At 39.0% G+C, this 21,113-nt stretch overlaps 2 protein-coding genes across 2 annotated transcripts; both read left to right on the forward strand.

Moving 5' to 3' along the window:
• The first annotated feature begins 546 nt into the window (after positions 1 to 546).
• On the forward strand, positions 547 to 2,559 carry LOC128737048 (methanethiol oxidase). The gene is made up of 4 exons (XM_053831596.1): positions 547 to 633; positions 777 to 940; positions 1,001 to 2,220; positions 2,320 to 2,559. Exons 1-4 carry the CDS (start codon positions 621 to 623, stop codon positions 2,366 to 2,368), a joined length of 1,446 nt encoding a protein of 481 aa, XP_053687571.1. The 5' UTR covers positions 547 to 620; the 3' UTR covers positions 2,369 to 2,559.
• An 8,707-nt stretch (positions 2,560 to 11,266) lies between these two features.
• LOC128735362 (SET domain-containing protein SmydA-8) lies at positions 11,267 to 19,706 on the forward strand. The gene is made up of 6 exons (XM_053829851.1): positions 11,267 to 11,515; positions 12,079 to 12,216; positions 17,484 to 17,606; positions 17,903 to 18,093; positions 18,531 to 19,273; positions 19,345 to 19,706. Exons 1-6 carry the CDS (start codon positions 11,303 to 11,305, stop codon positions 19,590 to 19,592), a joined length of 1,656 nt encoding a protein of 551 aa, XP_053685826.1. The 5' UTR covers positions 11,267 to 11,302; the 3' UTR covers positions 19,593 to 19,706.
• Positions 19,707 to 21,113: the final 1,407 nt, after the last annotated feature.

Genomic DNA, 21,113 nt, shown 5'->3' on the forward strand with positions numbered 1-21,113 from the left:
CCATAAATATAAGGAAAAACTCCACGTCTGCTTACATTTACATATTTTTTACCAAGCCACTCATAAATAACACGTAGTATTATTTTGTCGCTTTTGTTTTTTACTTATTTTTTCTTGTTGTCTTATTTATTTTCTGCTCATTTTTTGTCATACTTTCTAACGTAAATTTAATTCTGTTTCTACATTCCTATTCCAAAATTTGTTTACAACTATAACCTGTATTTCATTTAAAAGATTTACTGAATCTATTCTAATAATTTTACTGGTTATTTTTTGTAAAAAGTAATTGTTCTTATTAAAATTAAACAAATAAAGCCTAAATTTCTGTTAATTACCCTATTCCGACGAAAGACGGTTTAGGGGTATAAGTTATTCATGAACACATTTTTGGCGTTAGCGCTGTTACGGTGTTCTTAATACCAATACTCATTCAAATGCCAATCTCGTTTATCTAACCAATTGGACGCCACTTATCAACAACAGCAAAAACCGGCTCAACAACAAAACAGCACAGTCATCGTCTGTACCGTGCCGTACGATCGCTCAGTCAAGTCGCGTATGTTGTTTAAGCCAGTCCAGACTGCTCTGATAGGCTGACCGCTTAGTGGTAACAAAAAAAAATGCACCAATCAAGTAAGTCAAAACTTTTTGCATTAGCATTGTGACTTGTAGAATGCATTGAATCGTACTATCGATTGCATCCAATCCGACCGATTAAGCGATTCATCGATTCCAAAGATAAAAGTATTTGACTGTGTTGCATATTATCGCTGCAGAATGCTACTGTGGTCCAGGTTACGCCACGCCTCTGGATGCTGTTCGGGATGGACCACGGGAAAAGTTACTCTACGTGGTAACAGTTCAACCTAATCTTGAGGAGCCCCACGGTGATTACCTGTCTACTGTCGACGTCGATCCGGACAGTCCCACCTACTGCCAAGTAAGCTGCCCTCCTTAAATTACGGTGATTGTGATGTAACATTTAGAATTTCTCTCCGAGGTCATTCATCGAACTTTCACAAACAGCACCGGAAACGAAATGCATCACAGTGGATGGAATACCTGTTCCAGTTGCCACTTCGTTGATGATAAGAAAAAAGCACCGAAACGGGATCGATTGGTGCTGCCGTGCGTGAATTCGGACCGCATATTCGTGGTGGACGTTGAAACTGATCCTAGAGCACCGTCGATGTTCAAGGTCATTGAAGGCGATGTGCTGAAGAAAGCAAATACTACTGCGCCGCACACGACCCATTGTCTGCCGAATGGCAACATAATGATTTCAACTATGGGCGATGCAGAAGGGAACGCCAAAGGAGAGTTTGTTGAATTTGATAAGAATTTTGATTTTGTTGGAACGTGGACCAAGGGAGATAAGACAGCACTGTGCGGATACGATTACTGGTATCAGCCGTACTTTAATGTTATGGTTGCCTCTGAATGGGGTGCACCCAAGCTGTTTCGACGTGGATATAAGGACTCAGACATCGAAGATCCGGAACAGTACGGCCGTCGGTTGAATTTTTACAAGTGGAACGAACGAGAATTGTTTCAAACAATCGATCTGGGAGAGGAAGGGCTTTGTCCCCTAGAAATTAGATTTTTGCACAATCCTAAGGAGAATCAAGGTTATGTTGGCTGTACTTTGAACTCGAAAGTTTACAGATTTTTTAAAGATGAAAATTCAGATTTTTACAAAACAGAAAAAGTTATTGACGTGCCCGCCAAGAAAATCGAAGGGGGTTCTTCTGAGTATGTAAATGGTATGATGACCGATATTTTGATATCACTGGACGATAGATTCATTTACTTCAACAACTGGATGCATGGCGATCTTCGTCAGTATGACATTACTGATCGTTCGAATCCGAAGTTAACTGGCCAGGTTTGGCTCGGCGGTGCCATTCTCAGTGACTCGAAAGTTAAAGTTGTAGAAGACAAAGAACTCAGCAAACAGCCAGATCCAACATTCATTAAAAATCGACGCCTTCTGGGAGGTCCGCAAATGCTGCAGCTTTCGTTAGACGGAAAACGCCTTTACGTGTCGTCTAGTTTATTCTCTTCCTGGGACAAGCAATTCTATCCGGAAATGGTCAAAGCCGGTGGCACAATTGTGCAGATTGATATCGACACAGTTAAGGGAGGCATGAAGATCAACGAAAACTTTTTAGTTGATTTCGCAAACGAGCCATACGGTCCGTCTTTGCCACATGAAATGAGGTAAGCAATCAAAGCGGGAGAAGGGCAAGGAAAATAAGTAATTAATATGATTGATAGCAACACAAGAACTAGATTAAACTTTTTCTTCTCGCCTTTCAGATACCCGGGTGGTGATTGCACTTCGGATATTTGGATTGTAAACGAGTAAGATAACAACTTACAACTGCAAGGTAAAAACTGAACCATGCTAAAAGGCAAACAAAAGCTCGTTTGCTGAAGTTGCAAGAGAAATTCGTTTAAGGGAATAGCATCTTTGTGCAGATTTTATTCATTCTCAAATTATATAGATGCCATTTCATAAATTAATCGTAGCATTCTGCAGTACTCAGATGAACAAAGCATGATGAAATGAATAAATGAATTCGGAAATAATATCTTTGTCTTTTGCTTTTTTCAGAAGATTATGTAAACCTTATTCCAGGTACTTGGACTTGCATTCACGTTATCGATTGTTTATCGTTCAATAAGCTTTGATATTAAATTAACTAAATATTTGAAAAACAAAAAAAGACTTTCAGCAGCTTCTGAAATCAAATAAAATTTTTGTAGTCTCATGTTTCTAAATTTACGTCATAAAAGAGCGTTTGTATGAAAACAAGAAAAAAATATTCACTCAGCTTAGACAAGCTTTTTCTGCGAAGCAACGAATTACAATTTGCAATTGCAGCAATGCCATGGTGCAAACACTCGTTCATATTCAGCTGCATTCGTCAATACGGTATAGTTAGTAGCAGAAAGAACTTTTCGCCGCAAGTCCGAGGGAAATGGCAAGTCCTGCTAAATCATAAATCGGATGAAAACTTCGCCCTTTTGCTGGCCCGGTCGTCGGCAGCCTCATCGCAGTCGATGTTGCGTTTCCTCGCCCGAGTTTCGGACGTGTCGACGGCGTTGTTCTTACCGGACGGCCATTGTTTGAGCACGAAAATATCCTGCAGGAGTAATTTCGGCAAGGAAACTGTGCTATTTAACTTTGCCTTCGCAAATAGTTACAGCCACAGTTCATCTGGTGCTCTCTTGCTCGCACACCGCTGCGATAGTAGCACATGGAATCAGCTGGAACTTCTCAGGATTGATTTGAAACATAGTTGCTCGTGTTTTCGAAACTTTTACTCGCACTGCAAATTTATGACCTTTCATCCTTGAATTCTTTAAAATGTGATTGTTAGCGAACATCTGTTATACTTATTTTGGCTGCGCAACAATAGATTATTTTGTAAGAATTATGCTGAATGCCTGATACAATCCAGCTTTAGAAACATAATATCTGAAACGTATCAAACTTGAAGTAATTTTATTCTTTCGTTTGCCTTAAATGTTATTTACTTCTGGAAGGAGAAGTTTCATATCAGCAAATATGCAGCGTAACAAAACTGCTAGCTTCTGCATCATATTACTGAGAGTAGCTATTATAGCTAGTAATATGAGATCAACCCACACTGTTAGCATAACGAAAGGCGAAATTTAGTGCGTAAAGCTCACTTTCCTCTGTAGACATAAATAAAACAAGAAGAAAAGTTGACTGAAATCTTGCTCTAAGACGTTGCGCGCTCCGAACGATTTGTTTGTGATTTTAACCCGTACGAACATAATATTGCATGACAGACACGATATTTTCCTTTGTTCAGGAGTATCTTTCCAACTAGCTCCTGTCCCGCAAAATACCTAAAATTTTTAAAGCAATACGTTTCATCATCTATCACAATACATACATGAATATTTTGTCAGGAATTATTCGTAAAACTTTCTGCAGCTTATTCAATGCTTAACAGTAGCTTATTCAATTATACCATAACTAAAATCAATGAAACAAGCACTGGATAGGTTGCTATACAACAAAAATGTTCCTTGGGTTACCAGCTCCTGTTGTTTGGCTATACGATCTAAATAAAGGGTGTTCCACTCAAATTGTATCACGGAAAAAATGCTCCAGAAAATTACCCACTTACTACACTGAAACAAGAACCATGATATCTCAAACCATTTTGCAGAAAACGCATGCTTTTTGTAAGTACCAAGAAAAAGTTATTCAAATTTACCAGGGTTCTTGTACAAGTAACATGTACAGAACACTGTTTAAGCTAAACAGAAATCTTTTCTGCAAAAATTCACTGGTGTGTCCTCTGTGGAAATGTGGTCAGAATGGATATTCTATTAGTTATCAGCATCACAAGCGTGTTGTGAAAGCGTTTTATCGAAATTCCAGTGCTACGGTCAGGGGCACTTAGATGCTGACGAAGTCTCATTGTCTCATTATGGATGATTAGACTTGCTTCAAGGTGAACTTCCGGCAGCTTCCGGGGCTACTGTTTTCCACCGCTCAGCACAAATTTCATGTTCTGGATTAGGTAAGGAAGCAGAAACTTTCCAAGTTTGCCCAGAAATGCATGATTTGGCAAGCGATCTGCTCATGTGGTAAACGGAGTGTCCCATTTGTGACTATCGGGACTGTAAACGAGCAAATCTACATCAATGAGTGTCTACAGAAGCGTCTGCTTCCTCTGTTGCAGTAACACGAAGGCCATTCGATCTTTTGCTTCATACCATTATTCAAAAGATGTCCTGGAGTAGTACGAAGCCAACGGGGTCTCCTTTGTATCCAAGGACATGAATACCCCAACGCACTGGAACTAAGGCTTATCTAAAACTACAAGGGCTATTATGAAGCAGGCTACAGCCTACAGACAGACTACGGAAGCATCCCAAGGAGGTCAAATTTGAGAAAGACATGAAGAAAACGAGGGTTTCCGAACAGAAGAAGCTGCAGCCAGATGTTGTACAGAACTTTATGAGTGGAGTTGAGTGTAAGGTGCGAGCATATGATTATGGTATTGAAGTTGAAGGATGAATTTGAAAAGGATCGGTCAATTAGGTAACTTTCTACAGCGTTTTTTCTGTGATGCAATTCGCTTTTGGGCACCCTTTATTCCACTATTAATAAGAGGTGCCCAAAAGCGAGTTTAAGTTAAAAGTATAAAAGCTTTTTCTTTTCTTAAGTTCGAGCTAGTGATGTCCGTTAATCATTCGAATAACTCAACTAATCGTATAACTAAAAAAATATTCGAATAATTTTCAATCGAATACCAGCATCACGAGTAGTTGAATTAATCGAATAGTTCAATGAATACGAATAATCCCCGAATAATGCTCGTTAATCGTTCGATTAATCGAATTAATCAAAGAAATATTCGAATATTTTTAATCGAACAACACTGGCACGAATAGTTGAATTAATCGATTAGCGCAGACAACGCTCACCGATTAATCGGTAATCGAATAATTGAAAAAATCGGACATCACTAGGTCGAGCCAGTGACCACTAATTTATGTTGATGTGCGAGAAAATTGATGATGATTGCCAATTCTTATATATTACCTAACAAAACAGCATAAAAATATTACTACTGCATGCATTAATTCAATGCACGTCGATAGTACCGAGGACCCCCAGTCGTTTGACCGTTTTTGATTTGAACACATTTTAACCCCGCTGGTTTGCACGTTAAAAATGGTTTAAATGTCATAAACAACATGACACCATTTGTTTATGAAGACAATGTACATAAAGTTGATTTTTTTGTGCTGATCTAGCGTGTTATATTTGTTTCACATTTAATTTTCCCGAAGATTCTGATAGAAATTCGCTCGTAGAATGAAATATTCGCTGTTTGCAATGCCAACGGAATCAAACCATCGAAACAATAACAAAGAGCAGTGCGGCCAGCTCATACAGGTCTCTGCATATTTAGTGTTGCCAATTGTTCAAATTAAAAACAAACTCCGTTAGTTTGCGTGAGGAATCGTTCAAATTAGCGGGGGTCCACTGTATTACCATTTATTTCGGAAAGTAAGTCAATTTGGCATTTTTATGGAAATTTGTATTTTGTTTCTTCTTATCAGCACTCTACATATTATTTTTTTCATTCTGGTTCCTTCTTCATCTTAATTAATCACAAAATAATTCTTCGCAGTTTTGAAGTTCAGTTACGGCTCAAAACATAGAAAAAATCACCACGGTTCCTTACATGTTTTTTCTTCACTGCAATAATTTGACACCCAATTAAAACGTTTGTTGTTGAAGTCGGCTTACATGAAATCGCGGAACGCGTTGAAAATCGCGTTTTGCCTTTTATACCCAGTTTGTCAGCGTTCACGCAGTAGTGTGTCATCATCGATGATTTTCGAAACTGCTACCAGATCAAAGTATTCTTATTTTATTATCAATGTAAACTTGAAGAAAACATTTCTGCAGGATATCAGGATGTTTCTTCACCCCACGATAGCATGAAAAATTCGGCAGCACTGCAATTTTGCTGAAAAGTGGGTTTTTCTGAATACAATAATGTTCCGATTTTGTCAGTTCCCGATTTTGTCAGCCTATAAATTATGTTGAACTTTTGTGCTTTTAAACATGATTTATAAAACTTTTCAGTCTGCTTGAAATTATTCTGTTTCTCTGGGGAGAGTTTTTGAACAAAATAAAGCCTTCCTGCGAGTAATTCGGGGTCAAAATTAAGGTATTTTTATAGTAAAAGTTCTATAGATCCTAAACAAGCAAAGATAGAGGTAGATTATATTCAGCAATGTTGTGTATTTTTACTATTTGTACAACTTTGTAAAACAGGAAAAAGTCATACAACAACTACAAAAACAGCTAAAATGGAAAAACTGATTTTAACGATTTTTAAATGAATTTTTCTATCTTCGCTGAATAAATAGAAGGTAACTGTCTTCAGCAAAATTTCTTGTAATAATATGCTGTAAAACTTTGCATAACACATCAATGTGCTATATTGAAACTGCAGAAAAATAATTTGGTTATTGCACTTTTAGGGGGATCATTCAAAATTTAAATTCTGCTGGACGATAGAACTTTTAATTTTAAGAAACTCTTCCAAAGGCTCCATATACCTAAAACCAAGTTTTCCCGCTCATAGCTAATGCGCACCAAAAAGGGTTCTGGACCAGTATGCTGTGCCCGGTTCATTGAGCTTTCGGCGGACCAATTGAGGGTTAAATTTTAATTTGTAGCAAAAGTCTTCGATATTGCAAGGTCTTAAGCCTTGAATTTGGAAAAAAATTCCGAAATTTTTTTTCCGATTTTGTCAGTTTCCCCATTTTGTCTGCCCAAAATTCAACATGGGGCTGACAAAATCGGAACATTACTGTATTTACCTAACTCAGAAATTCATATCTCATGAACCAAACAACGTAAAGCAAACAGATCCTTATGAAAATATTAGTAGATTTATTTTAGTTTATTCACAGATGGATCTAGAATTACTTTGTTTTTTGCTACTCTTTAGAAAAAAAGCAGCGAAGGAAAAATGAAACTGAAAGAGAATGGAACGGGATAGAAAAGAGGAAATACACGAGAGAGAAATAGAAGAGAAATTGGTATGAAACAAAATAAATATGTAAGAAAAAATGGCAGAATGGGAGGGTAAACCGGACATAAAAAAGTGAAAGAGAAGAACATGAGAGAGAAAAAAAGGAAAACTAGGCATAAAACAAGGGAACTGGTCAGAAAAATATAGCACGGAAAAGAAAAGAAGAAAAATGAAAGAAAAGAACGACAAACTATAATGAAATCGAAGTTGGGTTAAAACCACTCTAAACAAAAAAAAAGAAAAGGAGAAAAAACTGGTACAAAAATTAGAAAAAACGGTAGAAGAAAAATGAAGAAACGAGAAGAGAAAAAGAAAATAGAATGGAACCGGAAAAGACAAAATTAAGGAATAATAAAAACAAAAGAGGATAAAACGAAAACAAAAAGTGAACAGAAAATGTGATGAAGTAGAACATAAATTGAGAAAGCCTGAAACAGACGATAACGAAAAACAGGATAGAAGGAGTTAAAAAGCGAAAAAAGACAAAAACCGGGACCGGTAAAAATAAAGAATCGACGGACAAGAAATGAGAAAAATTGAGACGGGAATAGAATGAAAATGGGCCTGAAAACGAGGAAAACCAGAACAGTAGTAAAACTACAAGGTATACAGCCTTAAGGGTTGTGCGAAAGGGTGACGTAGGACTATATCAGATCATCAGATCAAAGACTAATGTAAAGTGCATTTCTGGCATATGTATGTTTATACAAATCGGTTGTTTAGGTGAATATTTAAAAGATATTTTAGTTCTCGAGTTATGAAGAAATTTGTATTTCATTTGTATGGGATCTCCCCTTCTTAAAGAAAGCAAAGGTTCTAATCAACCATAGAAACAATCCCCCCTTGTTAAAAGACGGATGGTTCTCATTATACCATAGAAAAAAATCCTGCCTTTTAAAATCCCTACATGCCAAATTAGGTTTTATTTGCTTGATTAGCTCTAGAGTTATGAGGAAATTTGTATTTCATTTGTATGGGAGCCCCCCTCTTAGAAGAAGAAGGGGTCTCAGTACACTATAGAAAAACATCATACCTCCAAAGACCCCCACATGCCAATTTTGGTTCCTTTTGATTGATTAATTCTCGAGTTATGAGGAAATTTGTATGTTATTTGTATGGGAGCCCCCCCTCCTAAACAGGGGAGGAGTCTCAATTTACCATATAAAAAATTCTTGCCTTCTGAAACCCCTACATTCTAAATTTGGTTCCATTTGCTTAATTAGTTTTAGAGTTTTGAGGAAATTTGTGTTTCATTTGTATAGGAATCCCCCTCTTACGTCCCCCATAAAATTGTTCTCTCTCCCCCTATAAAATTGATGGTCATTTTATCTATCCAACGACATACAAATTGTTCAGTTTCGTTCAGTAGTTTAGTAGTTATTAGCATTTGAAATCTTTCATTCAAACGTTACACTTCTATTTTCGTTTTCACAAAGTGCTACCCAGTCCCAGTATAGTAAAATAAAAAGACGTAGTCCTACGTCAAAAGAGCGTAAACCGGAAAAAAGAGAGAAAGAGAAAGGGTACAAAAAAGTGGAAACAGCGGGAGAAAAAAGACAAAAACGAACGAGAAAAAGAACAGAAATTAAAAGGGAAATAAAAATAGCGAGAAAAAAAAGAAGTCGATGGAGGACAAAGGGAGGAAAAAGAGAGGTCAAATGGGATATACAAGGAGATAGATGGGACAAAAACAGGAAAAAAGACTAAAGAAAAGGTAAACCGGAAGAGAAAACGGGAGATAAAAAAGAAAAACCGGAGAGGAAAGGGCAAGGCAAGGAAGCCAAAAACAAAATAAACGTGACAGAAAAGACGCGAAAGCGGAGCATCAAAAAGAGAACAAACGGAACAGATGAAGACGAAAATTGAAAGGAGATATAAGAAGCAAACATTAGAAAACTGGAAACGAACAAAAGCGAGAAAGAGTAAAGGAAAGATGGAAAAGCAAGATAGAGAGAGAGATATAGAGAGAAAGTGTGTGTGGGTGTGTGTGAGAGAGAGACACAGAGAGAGAGAGAGAGAGAGAGAGAGAGAGAGAGAGAGAGAGAGAGAGAGAGAGAGAGATGAAAAAGGTCAATCGTCATTTAAAATAAAACTGCGTGTCTAATTTCGTGTCGATGTCCGCTTTGAATTGAAATTTCAAGTTCAAATTAGTCAAAATTCAAACCTAAGTCAATCTTAAAATCTGCTTTTCAAGTCTAATTTCAAATGACGTTTCAACTCTAATCTCAGCTCCAATTTAAATCCAACTTATGCCCAATTGCAATTTCAATGGTGAACTTTTTTTAGACAGTTTCGGGAATGGTTTAGTTCTGCATTCCACTACGAATGATGATTGTTTGGCATTTTTCGTCTTTTTTCAATTCGTACGCAGTGCTTAAAATTATCAGTTGAAACTCATCAAAATGAATATCAGCTTGCCTCCGTGTAGCTGATAATTATCAATATTAAATTCAACTTCAATATCCAGTCACGTTATTATTGAATCATATAATCAATATTCCATCTCTAAAACTGTATATCTATCCGTAACACCAAATTTGTAACGACAATTAATACTCAGAACCAGAAATTTCAGTTACATCCAGAGGTACTGATGCTGAAATTTCACTTCACTTTTCACTGCAATAACATTTGCTTTTACCATAAAGATTCAAAAAACAGCTTTCTAAATTCTATCTAGTCATCAAGTATCCCACTACAATATTTGGCGTCCAATGCGTATATGCAACAACATCGAAACCCAGCGATTTAGTTAATCAAGGACTTTTTATGTCAATAATTTTTATAGACTAAGAACAATATACCATGCATCTCCATTGCATTTTCGTAATTTCTTTTCTTTAAAAATTCAAAATTTTTCAAAAACGTTCAAGATACAATTGATTTGCTGTGTCAATGCCTAAAATCAATCTAATAGTTCAAAAGTTATGATCTTTGAACGCAGAAAAGTTACGGGTCTAATTATTTTGAAAAACGCAAAATTGCGAGTTAGAACAAAATTGAAGCAAAGTTTTTTCGAAAGCAATTGTGTCTTTGGAATTGCAGACCAATTGTTGAAACTAGTAATAATGGCACTTGGCAGGGTAAACATAAGTAACGAAATTAGTGGTTTCATCTCCATGAAAAACATCCAAATGCACAACAATGGCGTAAAACAAATTAGAATAAACATTTTATAGCGTCCCATGAAGCTATAAATGTACATTCGTCGCTACTTCTGAGCAGACAAACTGTGTATCGAATTGGGAGAGACGGAAAATATATCTCTAGCCCCTGCTGAGCGTAAGCATGTATGGGTTCGTTCGTTTTTCCTTCAGCGCGACCGGCTTATAGTTATTTCCCATTTCCCACTAAAGTGCAGATGACTTCAGATGAACACACCGCAGGGAGCTCATTTGGTGTGCGATCGTGTGGACAGATAGCAGCATAAAGTGCGTATCGTGATTTTTCGTGGAAATTGAGTTCATTCCTAAAATGGAATAAATCGCTTTGCAGTAAATTCTGCCTGACTTAATAGTGTAATCGGTACATAAAAACGAAGCCACGACAGAACGTCGTATCCTCCGGTATCAAACTGACGAAGAAGTCATAAATCGCAAAGCCTCCGAGGAAGTGCAGTATTTCGTACTATCGCAGTGATAATCCACCGAGCGGAATAATTCCTTGCGTTGCAATTTTCCGCCTGTGTTCTGGGAATGACTTCGGAGGGCGATAGTAGAACGACGGTAGTGCCATCATCGACAGCTGCGGTGATGCGGTCTCCGGCAGAGGTTCACGGGGGAATATGTCCAGTGTGCAATCAACCGGCTACGAAGCGCTGTTCTGGATGTAGTGCCATGTACTACTGCAGCGTCGAGCATCAAAAACAGGACTGGAAGAATCATAAAAATGCTTGCCATCCGTTCAAAGTATGTTTTCTGGGACAAGAGAAAATTTATTGCGCTTTTCGTCTCACCGGTGGAAAGAAGATTGGTGTGTTTCATGTTTTATGATGGATGTTGGGTTATTCAAAAATATTTTTTAATATTTTCATATTTTAGCATTTTCACAATCGATTCAATAAGCTCAATGTAATAAGATAGATATAATAGATATAATAGATTGATAGATATAATTTGTTTTAAAATGATGCAGGAAGTACAAAACAGGTTTGGACTATTGGAACAACCCTACAGCATATGACATGTTTCACTAGATCGCTTTTCCCACCATCTCGCTTTTCTTTTCGGCCTCGATAATTTTACTTGTACACATAGTGAAGATTTTATGACGGTTCTATCTTTACGGCCGCAAGACAACAGTTGACATTTGGAGTTGCGCTGCTCTTTACTAGTTGTTGTTGTTGGTTTGAGACCGACCGACCGACGAATCGGGAGCACGCTATCATGATTCTCTAATGTGCTGCAAATGTTGCGGGTTCTGTGTTCATATTTATTTATTTATTCATTTATATTTTTATGTTTGCTACTAGATCTGCAGTGACGAACGTTTTGGACGCTACCTGGTGGCCACCAAGGATATTAAACCGGGGGAAATTGTACTAAAGGAGGCACCGTTGGTGCATGGACCAGCCCAGGTTACGGCACCAGTCTGTGTGGGGTGTTTGCAGGTGAGTTATCTACTATATAGTGTTTAATGAAAAGACGCAGTGCTTCGAGTGCAAACTGCCAACGATATTAGCGTTCAGGGTTTGGAGCTTTGGAGGTCTAAGAAAGAAATTAATTGGTCACAAAAATATATTATAAAGATTTTGTCCGTCCAGCGCCACAAAAAGACAAGCAAAAAAAATCGGTTTAAGCCTTTTATTTGAAATTTAATCGTGAAAACCAATTCTGTGCTTCCTTTCCATATCCTACACGTCATTATCAATGATTTGAGAACCTACTAAAAAAGAGACAAAATCGAAACCAATTTTTTTACCGATATTTGATCATTGTGTTGTTTGAACTTCTACTTCTGTTTTGTCCTCATTTTCAAGTTCTTCAGATTATATAGCACACAACCAAATGATTTTACACAGAAAGTTATACCCAACAATTTGTTTTGCTCCTGATTTTTAAAGCCAATTTAAAGGAGGTGGGAGTGACAAGAACCTAAAAAATTGTAATTGCCTAACAAAACCAATTTTTCAAATAATTTCGCGTCGTTTTGTTCGGATTATCGTTTCGGATTCGCTCAATAGCGTATAAAACTCTATGCCGGGCCCTTTTGTGTTGTCATCATCAGAGCATCAGGGAAACCTCAAACGCCAGTTCTACCTCACGAGATAGGCAATGTCACTCACTAAAACACAGGCAGAGCAGACTCTGAGATCTCTCTGCCATAGACCGGGATGTCATTTTTATATATAACTAGCTGACCCGACAAACTTCGTATTGCCACAAATTAAACTGTATTGTACATAAATCGTAAATCTCGGATGACCTTTGTCTCGAGTTTTGAAAGTTTTGGGGGGGTTCATGGGTGTTTTAATATACAAATTTTGCTCACAATAAAGTAGAAAACAATTCCCCCTATTGCTTAGCCTGATAAAATAAAGCGGATTGCATTTAAATATTCGCCATCATTACAAACCATTTCGCCGAATACCATTTTGCGGAACACCAATTCTCGGTTGACTCTAACGCGGAATATAGAGTTTCGCAGAATACAATTTCGCGAAAAACCTTACGCAGGGTGTACCATTTCACGGAAAATCTTTTCGTAGAAAGTACCATTTCGCAGGGGTGACCCAACTGAAGGAAAGTAATAGAGGTCAGTAGATCTTGGAAAATAAATGAACCTAGATAGAGGTAATCTCTACGGGGGGCTGCCCTGCCCCGCAGTGGCCGGCGCTTCCGACGGCAGGTTGCAGGCAACACTCGCGGCCTGCGGCCGCCTCGTCCTGAATCATCTAATGTTACTATTGATAATTTTTGGTGGTCTTGTTATTGATTAATGTTTTATGAAAGATTCTAAAATTTCTCGAGTTCGATTATTTTTTGAGTTACGCAAAAATGTCTGTTTTATTTGTATGAGAGTCCTTATCCCCCCTACCACAAGGATGAGGGGTCTCAAACCATCATTAAAAAAATGCGTGCCTCCAAAACCCCCCACATGCCAAATTTGGTTCCATTTGCTTGATTAGTTCTCGAGTTATGAGGAAATTTGTATTTCATGTGTATGGAAGCCCGCCATCTTAAAAGGGAGAGGGGTCATTATTCCCCTCCTAAAGAGGGGAGGGGTCTCAATTCACCATAGAAAAAAAACGCCTACAAAAACACCCACATGCTAAATTTGGTTCCATTTGCTTGATTAGTTCTCGAGTTATAAGGAAATTTGTATTTCATTTGTATAGGAGCCCCCCCTCCTAAAGTGGGGAGGGGTCTCAATTTACCATAGAAAACATTCTTGTCTCCAAAAACACCCACATGTAAAATTTTGTTCAATTTGCTTGATTAGTTCTCGAGTTATGCAGAAATTTGTGTATCATTTGTATGGAAGCCCCCCTCTTAGAGGGAGGAGGGGGTTTTCACGCCGATCGGTTCAGTAGTTTTTGATTCTATAAGGAACTTTCGGGCAGACAGACAGAAATCCATTTTTATAGGCATAGATTTGTATGGGAGTCCCCCCCCCCTCTTAGCCCCCCTCTCTAACCATCATAAGAACCTTCCCTGGCACCAAAAACCCTTACATGTAAATTTTCACTCCGATCGGTTCAATAGTTTTCGATTCTATAAGGAACATAGAGCAGACAGAAATCCATTTTTATATACATAGATTTGTATGGGAGCCCCCCCTTTTAGTAGGGGGATGGGTCTTTTGCCATCGAGAGAACCTTCCGTAGCCCCAAAAACCCCTACATGCAAATTTTCACGCCGATCGGTTCAGCAGTTTTCGATTCTAAAAGGAACATAGGGACAGACAGACAGACAGAAGTTTTAGACCATAGAGTCGCAGCTGCCTCCCCTATTCTCGAGACCAAACAGCTAGTGCGCAATACAGTAATCCCCCCAATAAGGACGCTAATAGGGACCGCGTTAATGGAAACCGTGTTAATGGAGTCTACGTAGCATATGGCAATTGACTTAATTGGTTCCAACATGGAATAACTCGTGATCTTGACTGTTTAGAGCGTTGGTGTCTTCGACAAAGTTGTTCGGCAGATCGAGGGCTTTTCGTTGGATTGTAATAATTCGGAATTGCCTCACTACGTGGCGCTAGCGTATATGTAATATTTATATACATGCTGTATCTTGCGCTGCAGACTACTTAGAAAGTGGCGGTCTTCGGGAAGGTTGCTCAAATAACGACCACCTTCAAGATGGTATGAAAAATAGCGCAGAACTGACTCATTACGTGGCGCTAGTGTATATGTGATATGCTTAAACAGGCTGTATCTTGCGCTGCTGACTGTAGTGCCACGTAGTGAGTCAAATCTGCGCTATTTTTCGTGCCATCTTGAAGGTGACAGTCATTTGAGCAACCTTCCTGGTGACCGCAACTTTCTAGATAGTCAGCAGTGCAAGATACAGCCTGTCTAAGCATATTACATGTACGCTAGCGCCACGTAGTGAGTCAGTTCTGCGCTATTTCCCATGCCATCTTGAAGATTTAGGTGGCAGTTATTTGAGTAACCTTCCCGAAGACCGTAATCTTCCAGATAGTCAACGGCGCAAGATACAGCATGTCTAAGCATATTACAGATACACTAGCGCCACGCAGTGAGTCAGATCTGCGCTATTTTTTGTGCTATCTTCAAGGTGGTAGTCATTTGAGCAACCTTCCCGAAGACCGAAACTTTCTAGATAGTCAGCAGCACAAGATATAGCCTATATAAGAGTATTACATATACGCTAGCGCCACGTAGAGAGACAATTCCGCAATAGTATAATCCAATGAAAACCCGTTGATGTACTGAACAACTTTGTCGAAAACACGAACCTTCTATACGGTCAGGATCACGAGTTTTTCCATGTTGGACCCAATTAAGTCAATTCCCATATGCTACGTAGACTCCAATAAGGACGTTCGACCGCGTTAATGAAATCACTCGAGACCGTCCTTATTGGAAACCTTCTTATTCGAAACCGCGTTATTGGGGGGACTGCTGTATTTGTACCGGGAGTCCGAAGCCAAACTCCAAATATCGACCGCAATCAAGTGCCCCAAGTGAATATCAAGGATATTCAAGTGTCCGATTAATTTAGAACTACTATTAGCTATCAGAGATCTCCGTACTGACCTTATTTTTATTCAGAATGAAGGCACTTTCTTAACAACGCAAAAATCACATCTGGTAATTTTCACTCCAAATCCTGCTTGAATTCATAAATTTTGTGAAATACTTTTGAAAAGTATTCTGATATATACTCACATTCAGAACGATACGTGACCGCTGTTCATTAATTGATTAGTTAAAAAGCCCTACATCACGACAAGGTTCTATTTAATCGTAGGGAAGTTTAAATTTAACTTAAAATCGAACTTGAAAAGACTTAAAATTTGACCAAAAATTGGACAGGCGCTTTGACTTTGACTTTGAAATTGAACTTGACATATTGGACGTTAAATTGGGCTTAAACTTGGATATGGACACGAAATTAGACACGAATTTTTACTTAAAATCAAGATTGACACTTTTCGTCTTACGTTTGAATGAGACGTTTTACCTCTTTACTGTACCGCTTTTTCTCTTTTCCAGTCTCACAGATTTTGCACATTTCGCTCCGTTTTTGCTTCTTTTGCGGGCCGTTTTCTTGGTTTTTTATTCTCACATTTCTGCTTTTTCCGTCCGTTTTCTTTTTTCTTTCGTTTTACTTATTTTCTGTCACTCGTTTTCTGTTTCATTGTTCCGGTTTTCTTCGTTTACTGTCCCATTTTTCTTATTTTCAGTCCAGTTTTATCTCTTGTGTTTCTTCATGTTTTACACTCACTTTCACTATTTTTATAGTTTCTCCCTTCTCGTTTTCTCACCTTGTCTGTCATGTTATATTTCTTTTTGTCCCGTCGTCGCCCTACTTGTCTGGTCTTTCCTACTTTGATTTCTTGTTTTTCGTCTTTTTTCTTTCGTTAATTTCTCATTTTCTTTTTTAGGCCCCTTTTTCCTCTTTTCCTGTCCCGTTTCATATTTTTTCATTTTCGTCTGTTCCATTTTTCCACTTATTATATTCTACTTTTCTGTTACCAATACCAATCTTTCTTTTCTGTTTATAAAAATTGAAGTTGGACTTGAAATTAAGCTAAAATTAGGCTTGAACTTTACTCTAAACTTTAAGAGTAAAAGGCGTTTACTCTTTTGTTCGATCAAACCAACCCTAAAAAAATGAACGGACTTAGAAATATTTACGCAGAAAATTTCTCATTCGTCCATAAGGGTTTGCAAAACTTTTTTTCACGCAAAAATTTTCTTTGTTCCAGAGCGATGCAACATAAAAGTTGCAAATGCAAATTGAACCTAGGAGTCAGTAGGATCGTTGCACGAGCTCCGTAATTGTCCTGTACTCTAATAACCGACTGCGAAGTCTGTCGATAAAAAAGGGTCAAGTCTTGAAGACATTTAGAATCCAAGGATTTGCTTTGCAAATTGAATCTTTCGCATAGATCTTAAACGTAGTCGTGACCAACATTTGCATGAAATTATTAATTAATTAATTAATTAATTAAGTGTTTCAACTGCTCGAATTTTGTCGTATTTTCGGTCAGTCAATTGAGGGTTAGAATGAAATACGAAACTTTTAAAAATCACCTTTAATGTATATTTAACATTCGGGGATGAAGAGGCATTGGTCGTCTCTTATAGAATTTTTTCTTGTTTACACTCAACTTGCAACTTGCATAGAAATCGATACCTCGATATATTGACCTTAACTTATGCATATTCATCTAATTCCGCAGGGTCTGGTGCAGAACGAGTTTCTCGAATGCGAACGATGTGGCTGGCCGGTGTGTCAACGCAGCTGCCAGGACCATCCCGGCCACCGAGCGGAATGCAAATTCACTATCGCCCGTGGAAGCAAGGTTAGTCAAGTGCACAAACTATCGAAGGACAATCGTACTGCCTCGGTAATTCCGGTGCTCCGACCGATTGTCTTCTGATTGTTATTTCACCGGAAAGCACATTATTCACAGTCCATCAGCGGTAATCCACGCAAGTCACTGCTGGAATGCAACCGTGCCCGAGACGGCGACGAAGATTGGAATCGTGATACATACGCACATAATGCTCCGGCATCCGCTCGGATTACGCGCAACCATTGTCAACCGGTGATGGCGGGAACTGTAATAACATTACATCCGCTTGTATTAACTTTCAGATGTCGCTGCAGCACTTCTACGTTCCACATCCGCTCTATCAATGTGTGACTACGCTGCGTTGCCTGATGCTGGCTGAGACAGCTCCGGCCAAATGGCAAGAATTAATCAAATTAGAGTCGCACGAGGAGCAACGTCGCGGCTCCAAGCAGTGGCGAGACGATCGAGAAGGTGTCGCCAAGCTGATTCCACGGTAGGTACTCGTCTATAATCGGTAAGGTTCGTTATCCAGTTGTGCAGACGATAGAATCCTTGCGAATAGGATATAGAGTTTATAGTCTGGTCGTTGAATGGCTGTATGAATAACGACGGCTCTTTGTCGATTCGATGAGTATGGCGTAAGTATGGTATGCTGGCAAAAAAATAAAATTTGCTTAAGAAAATAGTTGGGGCTTAATCAGAAGAACCCAGAAAAAAAAATTAAGTGGTGCATTTTAAATTGTTTTACTCAATTGTTGTTTTGCATACTTTATCTTATTTTCCGGATGTGACCATCACTGCGTTGCACTGTGTGAATCAACCGACATGGCCTATGGACGGCTGGACCTGCCTACTGGCCCGCCGGGTGTTGACAATATAAATTATTCGTCCGTATCGAATGAATCTGCATTACCGCTTGCCGCTGGCAAGGTTCTTCAAGTGTGAAAGCAAATGGAGTGAGGATGATATATTGAAGGTGAGCGGTATCCTGCAGGTCAACGGACACGAGATTCCATTGACCGAGCCGGCCTCGGTGGCAGTTTACCGTAGTGCATCGATGGCTGAGCACTCGTGTCGGCCAAATCTGTCGAAAACCTTCACCAATAAGAAGGAAATCGTTTTCTGGGCACCGAATGCGATTATGAAAGGTGATCGGCTCAGTATATGCTACTCGGATGTTCTATGGGGAACACTGAACCGGCTAGATCACTTGCAGCAAACCAAACTGTTCCGATGCGCTTGCGAGCGGTGTAGTGATTCGACCGAATTCGGAACCTTTTTTAGTGCATTAAGATGCTCGGGCTTTAAAAAGAATTCAAATTGCAATGGACTGCTTTTGCCGGAAAATGTTAAAAATTGGCACAGTAATTGGGGTTGCAACAAGTGCAAGGAAGTGGTAGAATTCAAAGATATTTGCGTAATTTTGGAAAGAGCAAAGATGGATCTCGGTGCCATGGAAAAAACAAACGAACAGCATTGCAACATGTACATTAAGCATTACTCTCGTTGGCTAAGCGCAAACCATCACTACATTGTGGATGTGAAAATTCTACTCTCGCAAATAATTGGGAGTGGTAGCCCAGATGCAATCAAACATATTTCGGACGAAAGTTTGATGAACAAAATGAAACTTTGCCAGGAATTGATTAGCTTATTCGAAAAAATATGCCCGGGTAAGCAGAATTAAATAGTGAAAGTTTTTTTTTTGAATTGAAGCATTTCTCACAACTTTTTTGGCTTTCAGCTGAGGCACGTGCCATCGGTACGACCCGCTTTGAACTGCATGCCGCTCTGGCTGAGTTTGGCCGCAGAGGAGTGGAGTCGAGAAATCCGGCCGTCAGGAGTGCACTGGAGGACTCACTCTACAATGCGAACGAGTGTGTGCGGATGCTTTCGAAAGAGTGTGACGAGATGCCCGAAAGCCAGATTTGCGAGCAAGCCAGGATCAATATGAAATCGTTGATGGTGCTGCTTGGTTTACAGGACGTATGATGAAGCAGCTTAAGCGAGATTTGGAACGATAGAAAAGATTGTACTGGGGTATTCGAAATCAGGTGCAGTGAAGACAATGTTGTTTGGTTTGATAGGTTCGTTAGATTTATGATTGTTATGATGCCTCGGAACAGAATAAAATAAAATATTTTGGTGCAAATTTGATGCATGCAATCTTGTTTTTGGGCCGACTTTACCGAACGAATTTTTAATTGGCATTAGAATTATTCAAAGTTACTACCATATTCTGAATGTCACAGTAAACTCTAACAAAATTTTACCAACTGCAATAAACTTCTAATGTACAACAATTCATTTAGGTAATTGACTACTGTATTAAGGCAGATACAGCAATTTATTCTCAAATATTTCAAACGATTTATGAACATTTTAATTCGAATGGCCAAACGCCCATCTTGGTTGTACTGCGAGCCATTACGCTTTCAGCAAGTCTAGTCGCTCGGTGAATTGCATTCTTAAGTAGACATGCCATTTTAAATTTTAATTAAAACTTTCCTCACCACCAGCGCAACACTGTGCAAAGTGCAGTTTCAATGCACCCAGGCAGCCAGCTCGATAGCGCTACTCGCTCGCTAATAAGTTAGATTGTTTCGGGAATTGAATTATGAAGTTGCAAGATAAATCACTCAAAGCGACGAGTACTTGGCTCCGGTTTTTTCGCAGCAGAAGGAAAACTTTTGGGGTATTCTTAGAACGGGGAAGCGGGCATCCTTTTGCCTTCCGCTGTTCACTCATTAGCTGTCATTTGGTGCCACCTAACTGCCAATCAGAATACCTTTCGCCATTACGGATTCATTTATTTATTTACACCGAAATTCGCTTCTTAGGATAATGAAGAAAGTTTGCGGTGAATAGGAAATACCGCTTGCACTCCGGATAGAATAGTGCGCAAAAAGTGTCTCTGGCTAGTTCCGAGTTCCGACAGCCAGAAAGGCAGCCAGGTTAGCTTACGTGAAACAAGAAAACCGTCATTTATCAAAGTCGACCTGAATGAAGCGGGCCAGTTTGTATGGCACTGTTGGCGAACAAAAGGAAGTATGGACGGTCATGTTAGTACAATGAGTTTCCGATCCAATACCCGCTGGCCGGGGATCGATGAATCGATGCTTCATGCCGGGCCCTGATACGGTACACTCTTGCCGCTACTGCATAAATATGAAAGCGCCTACAGCTCTGAGCTGTTTTTTACGGATTGGGCTGGATCAGTTCGGTGCTTTTGAGCTGTGTTCAATGGCTCATGGGAAGGTCTCCAGGTGGGAAAATTTAGTGGTTTCCTATTTTCAATTTCAGGTTTTTGGTAGATTTACAGGGCCCGGCTTACATGTGATGTTAAGCATTGCAATTGTGCCTTCCCTTTCTCGTTATTGGAGGTATGAACTATACGAGAGTCAGATCCGGTGCCCCTGACAGAGCTGTTTTATGTTGGTTATAATTTATATTTGTACGAGGGCTCAGTCGAAGCTTCATTCACTTAGAAATGTCGGGCGAATAAACCGAATG

Source organism: Sabethes cyaneus, chromosome 2, assembly GCF_943734655.1.
Source record: "Sabethes cyaneus chromosome 2, idSabCyanKW18_F2, whole genome shotgun sequence".
Lineage (NCBI taxonomy): Eukaryota > Metazoa > Arthropoda > Insecta > Diptera > Culicidae > Sabethes > Sabethes cyaneus.